At 40.4% G+C, this 16,348-nt stretch overlaps 3 protein-coding genes across 4 annotated transcripts in view; 2 read left to right on the top strand and 1 right to left on the bottom strand.

Annotated features, from left to right (window-relative positions):
• Positions 1-751: 751 nt before the first annotated feature.
• Positions 752-5,909, bottom strand: LOC103396228 (zinc finger protein 665). Its single transcript, XM_008334237.3, has 7 exons — positions 5,740-5,909; positions 4,211-4,410; positions 3,811-3,903; positions 3,521-3,616; positions 3,188-3,298; positions 2,988-3,117; positions 752-2,892 (listed from the first exon to the last, which is right to left on the bottom strand). The coding sequence occupies exons 1-7, from the start codon at positions 5,750-5,752 to the stop codon at positions 1,016-1,018; spliced, it is 2,520 nt and encodes an 839-aa protein (XP_008332459.1). The 5' UTR covers positions 5,753-5,909; the 3' UTR covers positions 752-1,015.
• Positions 5,910-7,126: 1,217 nt separating this feature from the next.
• Positions 7,127-11,781, top strand: LOC103396229 (D-threo-3-hydroxyaspartate dehydratase). Of its 2 annotated transcripts, XM_008334238.3 has the most exons (10): positions 7,127-7,264; positions 7,713-7,871; positions 7,975-8,104; positions 9,032-9,182; positions 9,263-9,443; positions 9,532-9,650; positions 9,741-9,867; positions 10,503-10,565; positions 10,649-10,754; positions 10,836-11,781. In XM_008334238.3, exons 2-10 carry the CDS (start codon positions 7,726-7,728, stop codon positions 10,923-10,925), a joined length of 1,113 nt encoding a protein of 370 aa, XP_008332460.1. In that variant the 5' UTR covers positions 7,127-7,264; positions 7,713-7,725; the 3' UTR covers positions 10,926-11,781. The 2 variants fall into 2 exon arrangements, with proteins under 2 accessions (XP_008332460.1, XP_024908347.1); XM_025052579.1 differs by lacking the exon at positions 7,127-7,264 and having other exon boundaries at positions 7,274-7,871.
• Positions 11,782-12,915: 1,134 nt separating this feature from the next.
• The window catches only part of orc2 (origin recognition complex, subunit 2), a 5,662-nt gene continuing 2,229 nt past the window's right edge, over positions 12,916-16,348 (top strand). Inside the window, exons 1-10 of the mRNA XM_025052432.1 lie at positions 12,916-12,996; positions 13,354-13,499; positions 14,500-14,586; positions 14,689-14,775; positions 14,868-14,899; positions 15,007-15,064; positions 15,293-15,609; positions 15,699-15,808; positions 15,897-16,029; positions 16,120-16,323. Of these exons, the coding sequence (XP_024908200.1) occupies positions 13,373-13,499; positions 14,500-14,586; positions 14,689-14,775; positions 14,868-14,899; positions 15,007-15,064; positions 15,293-15,609; positions 15,699-15,808; positions 15,897-16,029; positions 16,120-16,323 (1,155 nt within the window). The 5' untranslated portion in view covers positions 12,916-12,996; positions 13,354-13,372. The remainder of the gene's footprint in view (positions 12,997-13,353; positions 13,500-14,499; positions 14,587-14,688; positions 14,776-14,867; positions 14,900-15,006; positions 15,065-15,292; positions 15,610-15,698; positions 15,809-15,896; positions 16,030-16,119; positions 16,324-16,348) is intronic.

Genomic DNA, 16,348 nt, shown 5'->3' with positions numbered 1-16,348 from the left:
TTGTGTATGACCTCATCAGCCCCCGGGGCTCGGCGAACGTACAAGAAGACCAAGGTGGTTCAAAATCGTACTTCTGTGTTCGCTGCGCTGCAGTTGAACTCTTCACTGAACTTCTTCATAACACCATAGATAGCAATTTGGGGCTTGGTCAGGGGATGAGGAAATTGCAGCCTAATCAAGATTCCAAACCACGCCAAAAGAAAACTTAATGACAGGAAATGGAGCAGGAAAACGTTTGGCCACATCCACTCCTCAACAGTTTATACTGTGCTCAGATTTTTGTTTTTTTTCCTTTGCAGTTATGTAATGTGTAATGTGCAGTTACAAGCCCTTCATTTCACAACATTCATTTTAATACACCAAGCTTTTGAATGATCCGATTTTTTTGGAGAAAATATCATCTTCGACTGATTAAACGGCGTGAAGAACTGGTTCATGGTCATCTGCTGCCCCCTAGCGAACTTTTTCTTCCAGTAGCAGGTGGGACGTGAGTTCAGATTCTAGACACTAGTAGTCTAAACACTTTGTTTCAGTGCTTTGATTGGTCTAAATTTTAGACCTCTGCTGAACGGATTTCATACGCCAATAGGGGGCACCATGTCACCTTTAACAAATAGCATTTGAAAATCTCATTTTTCCAGTTTGAGACTCATATTCCAGTGCGACGTATTCCACATTTTACAACATTGTGTTCAACATTTCTCTAGTGTTGGATTAATGCAGTAGTCAAAAAAAAATCACAGGACTAGAATTTCTGCAGCCACAGCATTTTATTATGTTGCTTTTTTTTCAATACACATTTTATTTCATTTCTTTGATCGCCCGCAGAGTTAGCACTATTTGCATAAGTTTATAATAATTAACAAATCAAACAGCATCGGCATCCACTGGACATTGGTTAACACGCCTTCTCTAGTATTGCTGGATTAAGTTTGAAGAGAACGTCAGCACACACTCATACAAAGGAAGTCTCCGAATGAGTACGTCTTTGTGGGAAAGAGAAAAAAAAAAAGCGTCAGGTCATGTTAGAGTGGCTTTTCAGATGCCGCCTCAGGTGATTCAGACAGGTGTAAGTCTTTGGACAGATGTGGCACTGGTACGGCCTGACCCCTGAGTGATTCAGCATGTGCTGTTTCAGCACACTTCCGTCTGAAAACGCTTTCCCGCACTGCGAGCAGACGTACGGTCGCTCTCCGGTGTGGACGCGCATATGAACCGTGACCTTGTGTGCCATTGTGAAACCTTTGCCGCACACTGTGCACTTGAAAGGCCTCTCTCCCGTGTGGGTGAGCCTGTGTGTTCGCATGGCGCCTATTTGGGAGAAGCCCTTCCCACAGTCGGGGCAAACGTGAGGTTTCTCTCCCGTGTGCACCCTCGTGTGACTCCTCAGTCCTCCCGCAGTGGAGAAACACTGTGAACAGTGAGTGCACTGGTACGGTCTCTCTCCCGTGTGAGTGCGCATGTGCTGCTTCAAGTCGTAGCGATTCCTAAAGCCACGGCCGCAGACGAGGCAGCTCTCCGGTCTGTCGTTGTTGTGCCGCTGCTCGTGATTGGCCAGGCATTTTTCAGACAAGAAACACTTTCCGCATTCCTGACACTGATAGGGTTTTTCGTGATCAACTCGTTGATGATACTTTAGTTCGCTTATCCCTTGGAATGTCTCATCACAGTATCTACACCTAAAGCGGTGATTGGGGCTGTAGGGGAGTTGATGCTCGGTCATTTGGTGGTTCCTCAACAAATGAGCCATTTTGAAAGTCTTTCCGCAATGAGAGCACTCGTACCTGGTCAGCAACTGCACACACTGGTGTCTGGTGCGCTCGTGTAGAGACCTGAATTGACAGCCGCACTTGTTGCAGATGTGGGCGGCGTTGTTACACTTCCTTCTCCTGTGCCCGGACAAGTGAACCTCGGTGCGAAAGGCTTTTCCACACTGGGAGCATTTGTACGGTTTCACCGCCGTGTGAAACCTCTGGTGTTCCAGAAATTCAAAGCGATACTTGAAGCTCCTTCCACACAGTGGACAGTTATGGATAACTCCGCCCCGGGGGTAGACGGTTTTGGCGGAAGTCTTTCTCGATGACAGCGATTGTCCAGAAGTCAGATGCACCGAAATACTTTTCCTGTGTTTGCCTCCGGTCGTTTTGGCAGGTTCCACTTCCTGGTTCGCGTCCTGATGCCTCTGCTGGTGTTTGGTCAGACACTTGGAAGAGATGAAACTTTTGCCGCATCGTTTGCATTGGTATGGTTTATCGTGATCGACCTGTTGATGATACTTCAGGTCACTGATTCCAGAGAAACACGAACCGCAGTGGCTGCACTTGAGGAGTCGATTGTCAACGTGCGTTCGTAAGTGCTCTTTCAAACTGCTGGACTTCTGAAAAGTCTTGCCACACTGGGCGCAGTCATAAATACGGCCACGCTTCGGACAGTGGTGCCTGAATTTTTCCAGCGAGGTCGGAAAGCTCTTCCCGCATTTGATACAAAGATATGCGGCGTTTTTGCACTTGCGCAACCTGTGGCCGGCCAGCAACGTAGCCGTTCTAAAAGCTCTCCCACACTCGGAGCAGTTAAAAGGATGGAGCCTCGTGTGAACCCTCTGGTGTTCAATGAGGACGGAGTGATGTTTGAAACATTTGTTGCACTCGGTGCATTTATGCATTCCCGGTTGGGGTCTGTTGTGGGGGGACAATGACAATTCAGTCCTTTTGGGGGATTCGGGAAACTCGGTTGCAGAAGGTGGGTTTGTCGACAATTCTTCGTCAAACATGACTATCTGAGGAACTTCGTTATTTTCATCCTCGCAAGCACTCGCGTGGGAAGCAATGGCTACCTCTAGCGATGGAGGAAGAGACAAGGAGGGAATGAGAAGATCCTCTGACTGAAACGGAACTGTGTAGAAGAGGAGAAAGAAATTAACCAAAGTCATAGTCATGCAGACACCCACTTTATAACTGTTGATTCGTTCGCTGTTTAAATGTACATACCAATGTTACTTTTCGCCAATTTCCCATTGCACTGTTTGCTCTGGAGAAGAAATTTCAAGTCCTCGCCACTTGAAACACACTGCATGTACTCCTCCAGGACAGAGGGGGCAGCACTGATCCAGCAAGCGGTCTGTAATTCAGGAATACAAAGTCAACACTTGGACTTTAAACTTATTATTAGCTCATTATTTCTTAGCTACCTGTTTAAAATCTGGCACTGGCAGGAGTTCCTCCAGTCTTGAGAAGAATTCACAAACTAAAGTTTCCAGTGCTGTGTCAAAATCAGGACCATACTCTACTGGAAACACATTCTGTCAGATAAAAATAAAAAAGAAATAAAATGAAAAGGTCATCTCACAGTAACACTTATTATTATTGATACATTTGTATTACATAAAAACGAAATAAAATGAAAAGGTCATCTCGCAGTAACACTAATTATTATTATTGATACATTTGTATTACAAAATACCGGGATACTTTGAAGAAACACATGTTTAATTACATCTCATTAGGTATGATATGAGCCTTACCTTAAGGAAATGTTCTCGGCCATTGGTGTCTTCGATCAGGCCTTGGACTAGTTTCATGAAATTTGCTTCTGGTGCTTCCGTAATTGAATCATTGGTCTGTAAAACAAGACGCCAATTAGACAAAGAGTAAAATGCAAATGCATTAACTGACATATTTAAATGCAGGAAATAAAACCTAAAATTAAAAAAGTAACATTTTCGATAGATAGATAGATAGATAGATAGATAGATAGATAGATAGATAGATAGATAGATAGATAGATAGATAGATAGATAGATAGATAGTTTACCTCCTCGATGCATGTAGATTGAATTCGATTAAGGTGGGTCTCAACAGCCTTGAGATCTTCAGGATGCTTAGAACGCAACAGCTCAAGAGTCGTCTGCAAAAAAAAAAAAAAAAAAAAAAGGGGCCTCGTATGGAAAAAAAAAAAAAAGAAAAAAAAAAAAATTAGTGTTACAGAGTATAGTAATTGTATTAGGCATGGTCTGTTTTTTAGCAGTCTATTCTTAACAGAATTTCATTCTATTCAAATGCTCTGGTATTAAGAAAAAAAAAAGAAGATATTTTTTAAAACATCCTTGTGTTGTTGTCAATTGCTGGAACACCAACAACTTTTGAAATCTAAGAAGTATTTCTGATTTTAAATAACCTATTACATACAAATTCAAACATTTTAAATGGCTTACCCTTGCCCTTAATCCCAGTGAGAGCAGCCTCCCTTCTCTTTTACTCATAAGTTCAGGAACTGCGTCGGTTACCATAGAAACAAACTCCTCCAGTTTCCCATAGTGCTTTACGTTACGCTGACGCACAACTTCCCACATCGCTGCAGACATCAATCGTAAAGGTGGAACCAAGAGTGCCAGTGAAGAAAAGGGAACAAATTCTGCGGAGATAATTTAAGACGGGATAAGGCCATTTTCTAACCAAATTGCGGAACTATGTTGTCCGCAAGTTATTATACATTATGTCTTTGAAATCGGATGGTGTTGTCCGCAAGTTATACATTATGTCTTTGAAATCGGATGGCTTTTAACATCATTGGCCCTCACCAGTGGAAAGCCGGTCAACACTGTTCTGTGGTTAAGAACGGGGAGATAAAGCGCTCGCTCATAAGCTAAAGCTAACGTGTTGTTACTTTACAGTGAGCATGGAAAACCCCAGGCTCACTTTTTGTATCATTTTTCAGACAAAGCTTTACCAGAGTCTTGCCACAAATGACGTTTACACAGAGAGTCAGCCACAAAACTGCAATAGGTGCATCTCTAGCTGAACTCACGTCATCACTGTCCTTCTGATCCTCAATGTACTTGTACACAATGTGCATGTACTTTTCTGCCACTCCTAACTTCCTCACAGTGCACAAATTGAATTAAAACATACACATACCAATTCTTTTACTTTCCCTGGTAGTAGGAATTATACATTTTAGCATTCAGATTTTACGGTATGAATGGTTAACACCGCCTCCCTTATGAACAGTTCAGGTTGCTAAATTGTAGAAGAGATCAAATTCAGCCTTTTGATTGTAATGGGTCACAATACGACACAAGGTCTAAACGTATTTTTCACCAGGGCGCCACATCAGCAATAGTCCCCCTTTAAGAGCCAGTTTGTAACTGGTAGACTGTATAGATGTAGCTACTCCATAACTTATTATTAAATGTTTCTGCAATTTATTAGTATTTATGTACAAGTTACAAATACTGTTCATTGCTGTGTAATATTTAAAAAAAAACAACATTTAATTGATCAGGTTTAGAAACTCTGCATGGACTTTATTAAATGCTTTTCAAACTCCCGGGGGCCATACAAAATGACTATGCAGTCGCGTGTTACACATTAAAACAATTACGGAACGTTGCAAACTCTAACAACGCTCAAACGCTGACAACTGGGGCTAAACACTCGCCGCACAACTGAATTGAATTTAGGTTCGCCACTTAGCACGTTAGCATAACGAGGAGAATTCGTGTTACATTAGCTGTTTGCCCGTACACATACAGCTTGGCTCAATAGAAATTCAATAGAAATTGATAAACCAACCAGTGACATTGGTGTTGCGTTTTAAAAATCAGCTTTAGCGTCGAGGCTAAGCATGTCTTGTTCCAGCGATTAGACGAGGCCTGTTTAGGCTCGGCTAGTCCTTGTTTTTTTTTTGCAATGCACTATAATGCACAGATTAAAAAATAAACCATTCTGCGATATTACGTACCCATGTTGTCCATTTTGGATTAATTCAGTTAGAACAAAAGAAAAGGAAAGCATTAAGATGGAGTGTAACGCATAGTTTGTGTAGCGTTTAGGCTAACAGGATGTGGGGCTTCAGGCGCCAACTTCTTCCTGAAATACGTTGTGTACGACAGTGAGCCATGGCCCAGTTTTTGGGGAGGGCGTTTGTTGTTGTTGTTTTTTTGTTTTGTTTTGTTTTTTTGCACTGGGCAGTCCGGAGCTCATTAATATATAAATCAAAATGGGAAATAGTTAAAAAGTGTTTTAATGCAAATTATTGCGGTCGAAACATCTTTAGCTGTAATGAAATTAGGTATTACTGTATATCGGTAGTATATTCTTCAAGGTGGTTCAATTAATTTGATAGTAATTTACCACAGTTCATTGAACTCCTTAGCCGAACTGACGTGTATATTTAAATATTCCAGTGAAAATTAGTACAGAATTTAGGCTTATCGCCATTTTTATAATTTGAGAAAGAAATTCACACACCCAGGAGACATTTCTCATCAAAATTCCCAGAAACCACAGTTTATTGTGGATGTACTATGGTAAGTAGGATTATTTAATTGAGGTTTGGACGAACATGAATATTTTGTATTTTATATTGCAAGTTCAACTTCAGTGGAGACTGTGGAAGAGAGGTGAAGAATAGACTACAGGCAGGATGGAACAGCTGGAGAAAAGTGTCAGGAGTGATCTGTGACAGAAGAGTGTCAGCTAAGGTGAAGGGAAAGGTTTACAGGACGGTGGTGAGACCAGCCATGATGTATGGTTTAGAGACAGTAGCAATAGGCAGAAGACAGGAGGAGGAGCTGGAGGTGGCAGAGTTAAAGATGCTAAGATTCTCTTTAGGAGTGACAAGAATGGACAGGATCAGGAATGAGGTCATTAGAGGGACAACACAGACAGGAAGGTTTGGAGGAAAAGCTAGAGAAGCCAGATTGAGATGGTTTGGACATGTGCAGAGGAGGGACAGTGGATACATTGGTAGAAGAATGTTAGAGATGGAGCTACCAGGTAGGAGAAAGAGAGGAAGACCAAAGAGGAGATATATGGATGCAGTGAGGGAGGACATGCAGATAGTTGGAGTCAGAGTAGAAGATACAGAGAACAGGGAGAGATGGAAATCAATGATTTGCTGTGGCAACCCCTGAAAAAAAGGGACAAAGCCGAAAGAAAAAGAAGTAGAAGACAGAAGTTAAACTTGAATGTAGTTGTTTTGTTTTTGTTTTTTCAATATTTCTTATACTGCTTTTTATACATAGCTATAAGTCATTTACTGTATTTAGAGATCAAAAATAAAAAAATAAAATGAAAATGAAAATAAAACCGTCTGCTTCCACGGTATCAACAAATTATTGCAGAAAGAAAATTAAATGCCCGGTTAGAACTTACTTGAGGAATACGTCTTCAAAAGTAACGTGTTACCAGACGAGACCAGCAGATGGGGCTGTGTAACTTCAGGGTTGGTAAAACGAAGTAGAGAAGAAGAAGTAGAGCTTCCGGTAAGCGAATAAGTAAAAAAACTAGACGTCTTACTCGATAATAAATTTCTAGCGTAGCGGGTTTACAAAATAATTCCACGTCTATAGATTATTGATCATGTTCTTCCCCCCATAACTAACGTGTTGTACTAATTGCAATTCGCGCCGAACAGGCAAGCATGTTAGCCACGGATGGTTGTAATGGCGTCACTGTTAAGCCTACAAATTTGACGGGGGGAATACAAATCTGATAAAGAAAAAACAATACCGACATATACAGATAATATTTTATTATATTTATAATGATATATTTACTGTAACCGGATATACGTAGCAACATTTCCGTAGTATTTTCCAAAAATAAAGTATTACCTTGTTCATTGAGTACTAAACATATCTGTATGATTTTGAGTTGGTCGTGTCAAAAATAAAATTGCATTAAAAAAAAACATGTTTTTTGTTGTTGTAGAAGTGCCCTAAACATGGAAGGGGACCCTCTGTCTGCTCTGTGCACACCTGCCCTGGTGGTGGATTTAAAGAAAGTGAAGAAAAATGCCCATGAGATGATTGAACGCTGTCAGAAGCTAGGAGTGCAGCTTCGGCCACACATGAAAACTCACAAAACCCTGTAAGGAGGGACACACACACCCTCATAGTGCTTGTGTAATTAGTGTTTTTTACTGGCTCCAACTCGAGCCTGAGTATGTTTTTATGTGTTTTTATGTGTGCAGTGAATGTGCTGACATAATGACAGGTGGATCACGAAGGTGCATTGTCGTGTCCACACTTGCGGAGGCCACTTTCTACGCTGACCATGGATATGATGACATCCTTTATGCATACTCTATTCCGTTTGACAAGGTTCTCCTATCCTATTTAAAGTCTGGGTTACTTAATTTTACAATAGAATGCTATTGTTATGTCCAATAACTTTTGGATCCGAAGCTCTATTTGTAACAGCCACACACATATTGGTCAAGATGTTCACATTATTACTGCTACCCATTTTATGGTGCTGAAAAACAGGAAAACCCGGTAGACAGCTGCAGTGTTAGATTGTCTAGAATTGGCGTGCATCTGCGCAGTATCATACAGTAGCTCATGATTTCTGAAAATATGTAAATATGTCCACTTGGGATTATCAGCACAAGAACTGTTGAGAAATATTTCGATAATTGTTTTTCTCATGTTTCATCATTCATTCTATGCCCACGTTACCAAATTTAGTGCTTCCGTAGCCATACACTTCACCCGCCTTGATTGATTTTTGAAGAAAAAGCTATGGGCTTGTTTGGCTCGTCCTGGGAAAGATAGAGCAGCAGAGGAATGCACACACTGTCTGGGTTTAGCTCAGGCATGGGCAAACTAAGGCCCGGGGGCCGGATGCGGCCCGTTCAGCTTTTTAATCCGGCCCGCCAAGCTTTCCCAAATGGTATAATTTATTTATACTATCATTATACTTCTATTGCCTGCAATACCCACATTTCCCCACTAGATGGCATAGAAAATGATAATAGCATTTTAGCCTTTATGCATGACTTTTACATGTCATTTATCTTAGTTCACATGAATTCTCCTTCTATCTGCTCCTGACCCGGCCCTCCTGTTCAATTTTAGGGACAATTGTGACCCGTGAGTCAAAAAGTTTGCCCACGCCTGTGCTAGATGCTAGGGTTCATCACAAATTGGGTCGATTTGCCATTGAGCATAAAAACTGAGCTTAATAACAATATTAAGCTTTTTTTAGCGGTCCCAAATGTCTACATCTCCGGTTGCATGTGTGCGTAGGTGGAGAAATGTGCGTCCCTTTCTGAGAGGCTCGACCTTTTTCAAGTTTTGCTGGATCATCCTGACGCTCTGGAGCAGCTCAAAAAGAGACCGCTGAGAGACGGTCGACAGTGGAACGTCTGGCTGAAACTAGACTGCGGCAATGGGAGAGGTGAACTGTGGAACTCAATACTACATCCGGTCAGATTTTACTGGGCGCATACTGTATAATCGTGTTGGTCTCTGTTGTAGCCGGCGTGCTGCACTCCGATGATGGAGCACTGCGTCTGGCCAAGGCCATGGCAGAAGCACGGGGGGTGGAGCTGAAAGGAGTGTACGCTCACTGTGGAAACACGTACGGCTGCAGAGGGGTGACGGAAATACAAGAGGTGGCTCAGGAAACTACACGTTTGACTCTGCAGTTCATGGAAAAGTAAGAGCAAAGAACAATGGTACTGACCTGGACTATTGTCTTTTTTTTTTTTTACTTTTTTTTTCATCCTGTGATTAATGTCTGGCAGACTAAAACTTGCTGGCATCACCTGTAAGTCCAGCATTGGCTCCACCCCATCCTGCAGTCACCCAGTCAAAGACATGGAAAAGCTCAGTGAAGTTCATCCCGGAAACTATGTCTTTTACGGTCAGTTCACGAGCGTGGATGTACTGGAGGTCTGACCAAGTTAGCTGTCTTGTAAAATATCTTGGCAATTTTTTTTTTGTTCTGTCGTAGATGTGCAGCAGTCTACAATAGGTTCATGCACCCTAAAGGATGTGGCCGTGAAGGTTTTGACGCGGATCATTGGCCATTCTCCTCACAGGAACCAGTTCCTCGTCGACTGTGGATGGAGCGCACTCAGGTTTTTCACTCTGATCTTATTTTAGCACCTTTAGCTAGTTTTGGGTTTATGGTCTGGCTATAACGTTGATTGCCCAATATCTTAAAAAAATATTTTATTATTTTTTAACAGACCTGTTATAAGGAGCTGTCTGTCAATTGACATTTGTAATATACAAATATACAAGCAATATTACTGAGATTGTAATACAATAATGTTACTTCGGACGGCCATCCTTACATATACAGTAATACCTTGAGATACAAGCAAAATCCATTCCAGGACCGAGCTCGTAACTTGAGGTGCTCGGATCTGAAATCATTTTTTTTACCATGAGAAATAGCAAATTAATCCGTTCCGGCGCTCCCTTATTAGTGCTAATAACAATGGAAAAAACATGTTCTTAATGGCTATAGAGACATACACACACAAAAAAAGTATAGTATATAAGGATTCCTGTGACATAAAATAAAATGTGGTGGGCTGCCCTGAGTGCTTGGCCACCTAGCTTCGGTGTCCGTAAGCGTGCTCATATCTCGAAATACTCGTATGTCACTGTATTGAACAACCATCCTTGTATATATACTTGTCTGAGATTAAATCACAATGAAATTGATTTTGGTTGTTCACCACATTTTGTTTTCCCTCAATCTCAGCCTAGATGGTGCTGGAAAACTTCCCACTGGATATGCCGTGATTGAAGGCCACCCGAATCTCAAGTAGGTCTTCGCTGTGAGTACTTAATGAAACCATCGAAATTGAAATCCATCCAAAATCTTGATGAGGCTGAAACAATTTCTAGGTTGTTGTCTATGACCCAGGAGCATGGTAGAGTAGAGCCCATCTCTGGACAGCTGGACTATGACAAATACCCACTGGGCACTCTGCTCACACTGATCCCTTACCATGTAAGTATGATTTGAAGTGGATGCACTTAGCTTATGATCTTAATATATACCTGTCTAACTCTCTGTTTTGGTCGCTTTTAGGCTTGCGCAACGGCAGCAATGCATCCCATCTACCATGTGCACTCAGAGGGCAGTCTGGTGGGAGGGTGGACACCCACTCGTGGGTGGTGAACAACTCTTTAATCAGTTAATTTTCTGATGATTTACAGATTCGATTCACCGTATTTTTAGGACTATAAATTTGCTCCAGGGTATAAGTCGCATCAGTGCCCTCTAGTGGCTGTCAGTGTGAAATAAACGAACGTGTCAATTTTCAGTTGTACAAGAGTAGCAGATATTGGTACAAAAGCCTAGAGTGCCCTCTAGCGGCTGTCAGTCTGAAAATAACAAACGTGAAATTTTATATTTTAATATAGAAGTCACACCAGAGTATACTGTGAATTGCAAACCCAGCCAAAAGATGAAAAAAAAGTATGTTTTTATCTAGTGAATCAGTATTTAAATTTTTAGCCTGTCACTGTCGTTAATTTTTCCATGCCAACGCCCCCCGCGGCATTAGTGTCTGGGCAGGCATCTGGACCCCCTTTGCGAACACAGAGACAATGCTAGAAAATATGTAAAGTCGCATTAACTTTGAGAATGTATTTTCTTTTCATTATTTGATGATCTTTTTATTTGTTTAGCTTCAGAAAATGATTATGTGCCAGCTAGCTACACGCTAGGTTGAGGAGCAGAGCAGCTTGATAACGGATGCAACGCGCCACGTCTGCACAGATTATGACGATGTCATGGTAATGTTGCAGCAGTCACACCAGGTGCTTTTAGGTACCATCGGAATCTTGAGAATCTGACCATTCCAAAAATCAAAAAAAAAAGTTCCTTTAGTTGGATACGTGCTTCCTCTGGGAAATGAACCCAGGACTTTCTGCTTGCAAGACAGGTGTGCTATCTACTACACTATGAAACCACTGTTATGCTAAGTTAATGTACTGTACGATTCAGAACAAATTGTTATAAATAAATAAAAATAAAAACAATTATAAGTATATATCTTTCTGCATTTCTTACTTCTCTCTACAGATCTTAATTCAGCCATTGCAGACAGTATTGGATACACTCCGAAACGCGTTCTTTTATCTTATGTTTTGGGATACAACAAGAGACTGGTTTTTCTCAAATTAAAATTGAAGAATTCAATTGAAGTTCTTAAGGCTTTACTGTAAATAGATACAGTTTTTAGATGTACATAGATTACAAGATTGATTCTTTTATCAAACCAAACCAAAGCATTTGACTCTGGCTTTACATACCTGTAGTGTTTCAATGAAAGAAACTGGACAGTAAGTTACTTAATAAAAGGATAAAAAAGAGGAAACAATATACATTACATTCAGAAATACATACATACATGCATATATATATGTATATATACGCATATATATGTATATATATATACATATATGTATATATATGCATATATATGCGTATATATACATATATATGCATGTGTATATATATATATGCATGCACAAATATGTATACGCATATATTTGTATATATATATACATATATATGCGTAAATGTAAATACTTTGTAATTATCAACAATTAAAGGAGTGAATATATATATATATATATATATATATGTATATATATATATATATATATAATGGTGCCCGGGGGCACCTGGTAGCCCCCATGGACCTAAGGTGCTCGTGGGGAATTGTGTAATCTCAGTCAAGTGCCATTTACAAAGATACCCTCCAACAAGAAATCCACCAAAAAGCCCTGACGAAGAGGAAAGTAAATACTTTGTAATTATCAACAATTAAAGGAGTGAATATATATATATATATATATATATATATTGTTTTTAAAAAACTATATAAGTTCCCTTGTTGTGACTGGTGACCCAGTACAGACTCCTGTCTTTTGTTTAAATGTTTAAAAAAAAATACTAGGTGGTTGTCAACTTTGTAGGTACATAGACTTTTGTTTTTGACAAATGTGAAAATTAGCAGTCTACAACACGTTGTCCCTTTTCAACCGGAAGATTAACAAAGTGAGGGTCAAGAGTGTTGTGGGAAATTGTGTTTTTGTCGAAGCCGCCGTTCTGATTGGTCGCCATCCTCGTCACGTGTTTAAAATTGTTTCGTCTGCCATACTTTTAGTTCCACCCTCGTACTGTTATTGAACCTTTTACGCAGCATACCAACGATATCGACTGAATTGTTTTGTTTCAGGTATTTTTTTTTGTTATCAGCATTCTTCTGTATCACCACTTTAAACTGTTATTTCATTGAGTCGCTCAAAAGAAACGCGTACTTACCGTGAAGGGCAATAGGCGAAGACATTATTATTCCTGCTAGGAGAAGCGTTTTGTGTGTTGTTGTTTTTACCCGGAAAGACATTCATGTCTGTACACGTGTATTTTTTTTTTTTTTTTACCGAACGTTCTATATTGAAAGTTTTGGTCTGAGTACACAGTTACAGCCTTAGTGTACAAACAGAATGCAATGGGTCATTGTTGACGTCGTAATTGTATTGTTGTTGTATTGTAATGTTTGACGTGTATGTCTCTCCACCTCTGTCCAAAGCAGAAGAGCGTTGGTATCAAAGATGGTCAAGTTCAGCAGTCCCTACAGGACCAGAAGCAAAGAGGAAGCAGCATTGAATGACAGCGCAGACAATAATGATTGTGGTGCACTGGATGAGCAGAACTATGTCCAAGCTTTAGGTACAGAAGGTGAGTAATGCACAAAGACACGTACACCAAAACCTGTGAAAAAAAGATTTACATTAAAAAGAAACTCAAAAGGCTACAGACTCGGTGTTTACGCAAAACTAAAGTTTGTTTCCATTTGAAAAAATAAAACGTTACAGATCTGGATAAAAAGGAAAACACGAGAATTACTGTCAATTTTTCAATAAATATTAAGTTTGTCTTAGCCAAGACTTCGTCCCAGTTTTTAATTTTGGCCCACTGTGAATTTGAGTTTTTAAGTAAATTGCGTCAGTGCTGTTTTCCGAAAGTAGTCAGTAATATCTTATGTTTTGGGATTTATATGTGATTCACTGTAAATAGATACAACAAGAGACTGGTTCTAAAATTAAAGAATTCAATTGAAGTTCTTAAGGCTTTACTGTAAATAGATACAGTTTTTAGATGTCAATCAATAAATCAATATTTTATCAATAATAATAATAAAGTATTTTCCTTCACATGCACTAAAAAAAACTTCACTTCACTTTTAGTTTCCACGCTATCGTAGTCCCATGTAGGTAAAATCAAAGCTTGCACTGAAAAACTTATGAAGCTTGCTCAACCCAATTTGGTGCCCTAGGCCAGTGGTTCTCAAACTGTTGTACGCGAGCGCTCTCTAGTGGCACGCGGGGAAAACTCATATTTTCACATTGACATTTTTAATTGAATAAATTTTAGAAATAAAAAAAAATGTATGGCTACTTGTGAGATTATGAAATAGGATGTCTGGTCTTTTTATTTATTTACCCTTTTAAAATAGTACATCATCAAGAAGGACGAATTGGGTGCCTATTCTCATTGTCTTATCATCTTAAAAAGTTTAGTTTTTTAAAACAACGAACATCTCGTCCAACTTACCCACGGTCTCCCCAATGTTCATTATCGTTCGCTGTTATTTTTTAGACTGTTCCAAACAAACATTACAAATGGACCTTTTTTTTTTTTTTTAAATCCAGAAGAACTTTTTCTTTCTCGTTTACAGATGATGAAGATGGTGTGTCCCGAGTCACTGGATCCTCTATTTTTACTTTTAAACAAATCAAGCGGAGCCACAGCATGGCTCAGACCGGTAAGAATTACCACCACACACACACTCACATGCACTGGAAACATAAGGCTTAAATCATAAAACACTCTCTAAAGGTGGTTTTTGTGTTTTTTTTCAACTTAGCCAGTGATTTGGCAAAGACCCCTGGGAAAAGTGTAACATTCAGCAAGACACATGTGCAACCCTCGACTCCAACTAGAACAGGCTCTGGTGAGTCCGTTGCCCGTTTTCCATCCTCTTCTTCCTGGTCTCTGTCGTTAAACGTGCAACCTTAAATCTTCTTTCTTTGTTTTTGTTTTCAGAGCCGAGAGGTCAAAGTCGGACACCGCGAATGGCAAGACAAAGCTGTTTTAATATGTTCATCAAAAAGAAGTCGAACGTTGTTTTTTTTTTTTTCCCGCCCCCTACCTTCTTATTTCATTTTTAATGCATGTTTAACAGGACAAGAAGGTCCAGTTTGTTTCTACAACACCACACAGACTTGGGAAGAGAATAACAGGTGAGTTTAATGTGTGTGAAAATTAAATGTACTTGGTGTAAAACCCATGCCTGTTTAGTTGGACACAGGAATTGAAGAAAGACGCACGGAGATCTTCAACAGCCGTGCTGTAGTCTACCCATTAGTAATTAACGGATATATACTAATTTAAAGCTGTTTCATGTTCGCAGTTCCAAGCCTTCGTTCAGACAGCGAGTACACTAATTTAAAGCTGTTTTATATTTTCAGTTCCAAGCCTTCGTTCAGACAGCGACAGTGAGCTGTCTCCTTCAGACTCTGAAGAAGAGAATGGAGTGGACGAAGTGGAGAGGGAGCAGAAAGCAAAGAAGGAATATAAGGAAAACCCGAAGACGCCGGGTAAGACACAGTCTAAAGGATTATCCGCAGCCCTGTACAAGACTCCGGCCAAAAAACGGAAAAGCAGCACCTCCGAGACCGCCGGCCGGCCTACTATGGTCGAGGAGTATTTCGAGGCCCACGGTTCTTCGAAGGTCTTGACGTCGGATCGCACCCTTGAGCGTTTACACACGCCCAAATTCGACAGGGTCAGTGTGAAACGGCGTCCGAGTGTCTGACCCACGTCGCGTCACATTTTTGGGGGGGTGTTCCTAAGCTGCGTGTTTTCTTGTTAAAGGATACACTGGTGCAGCTCTTGGATGGAAAACCTTCCAGTTATGCAGATGAGATCAAGCAGCTGCACGATAAACTCAGGAAGCACTTCAGTAAATGGATGCTGCAGTTACAGTGAGTGTTACGTTTGAATGGCTTTGTTGCAGCTGTTGAGTGAATGCAATGCAAATTCCAGCAGCTCATCCGTGTGCCGTGTATGCAGGTTGGGCTTCAGTGTTCTGGTGTACGGTTTGGGAAGCAAAAAAGCCCTGCTAGAGGACTTCCGCGTGTCCTACCTGGCCCAAGAAATCCATCTGGTGGTCAACGGATTTTTCCCCTCCATTACTCTTAAATCTGTAAGTATCCTTTAGTAGGAATTTCCAAAGGAACAAACACTGAAATTAAAAATGACACACATTCTTTCCATTGTTTTTTTTTTTTTTAAGATTTTGAATGCACTGACATTTGAGATTCTGGAACACCAGGGGACTTTCCGAACTCCCTCAGACCAGATTCAGTTCATCACTAAGACTCTTAAAGACCGTACGTTTGTCTCCGTTTCGGCTGACATTGTCATAGTCACAGTCTTCATCAGATTTAAATCAATCTTTTTTTTTTTTTTTTTTCCCTTCCCACGGCCAAACCCCAGGGCCTCCTGCCTAACCCATAACACGA

This window comes from Cynoglossus semilaevis, chromosome 20 (genome assembly GCF_000523025.1).
Source record: "Cynoglossus semilaevis isolate Cse_v1.0 chromosome 20, Cse_v1.0, whole genome shotgun sequence".
NCBI lineage: Eukaryota > Metazoa > Chordata > Actinopteri > Pleuronectiformes > Cynoglossidae > Cynoglossus > Cynoglossus semilaevis.
Note: the sequence above shows the minus strand (reverse complement) of the source record. Positions and strands in the feature narration are given on the sequence as shown.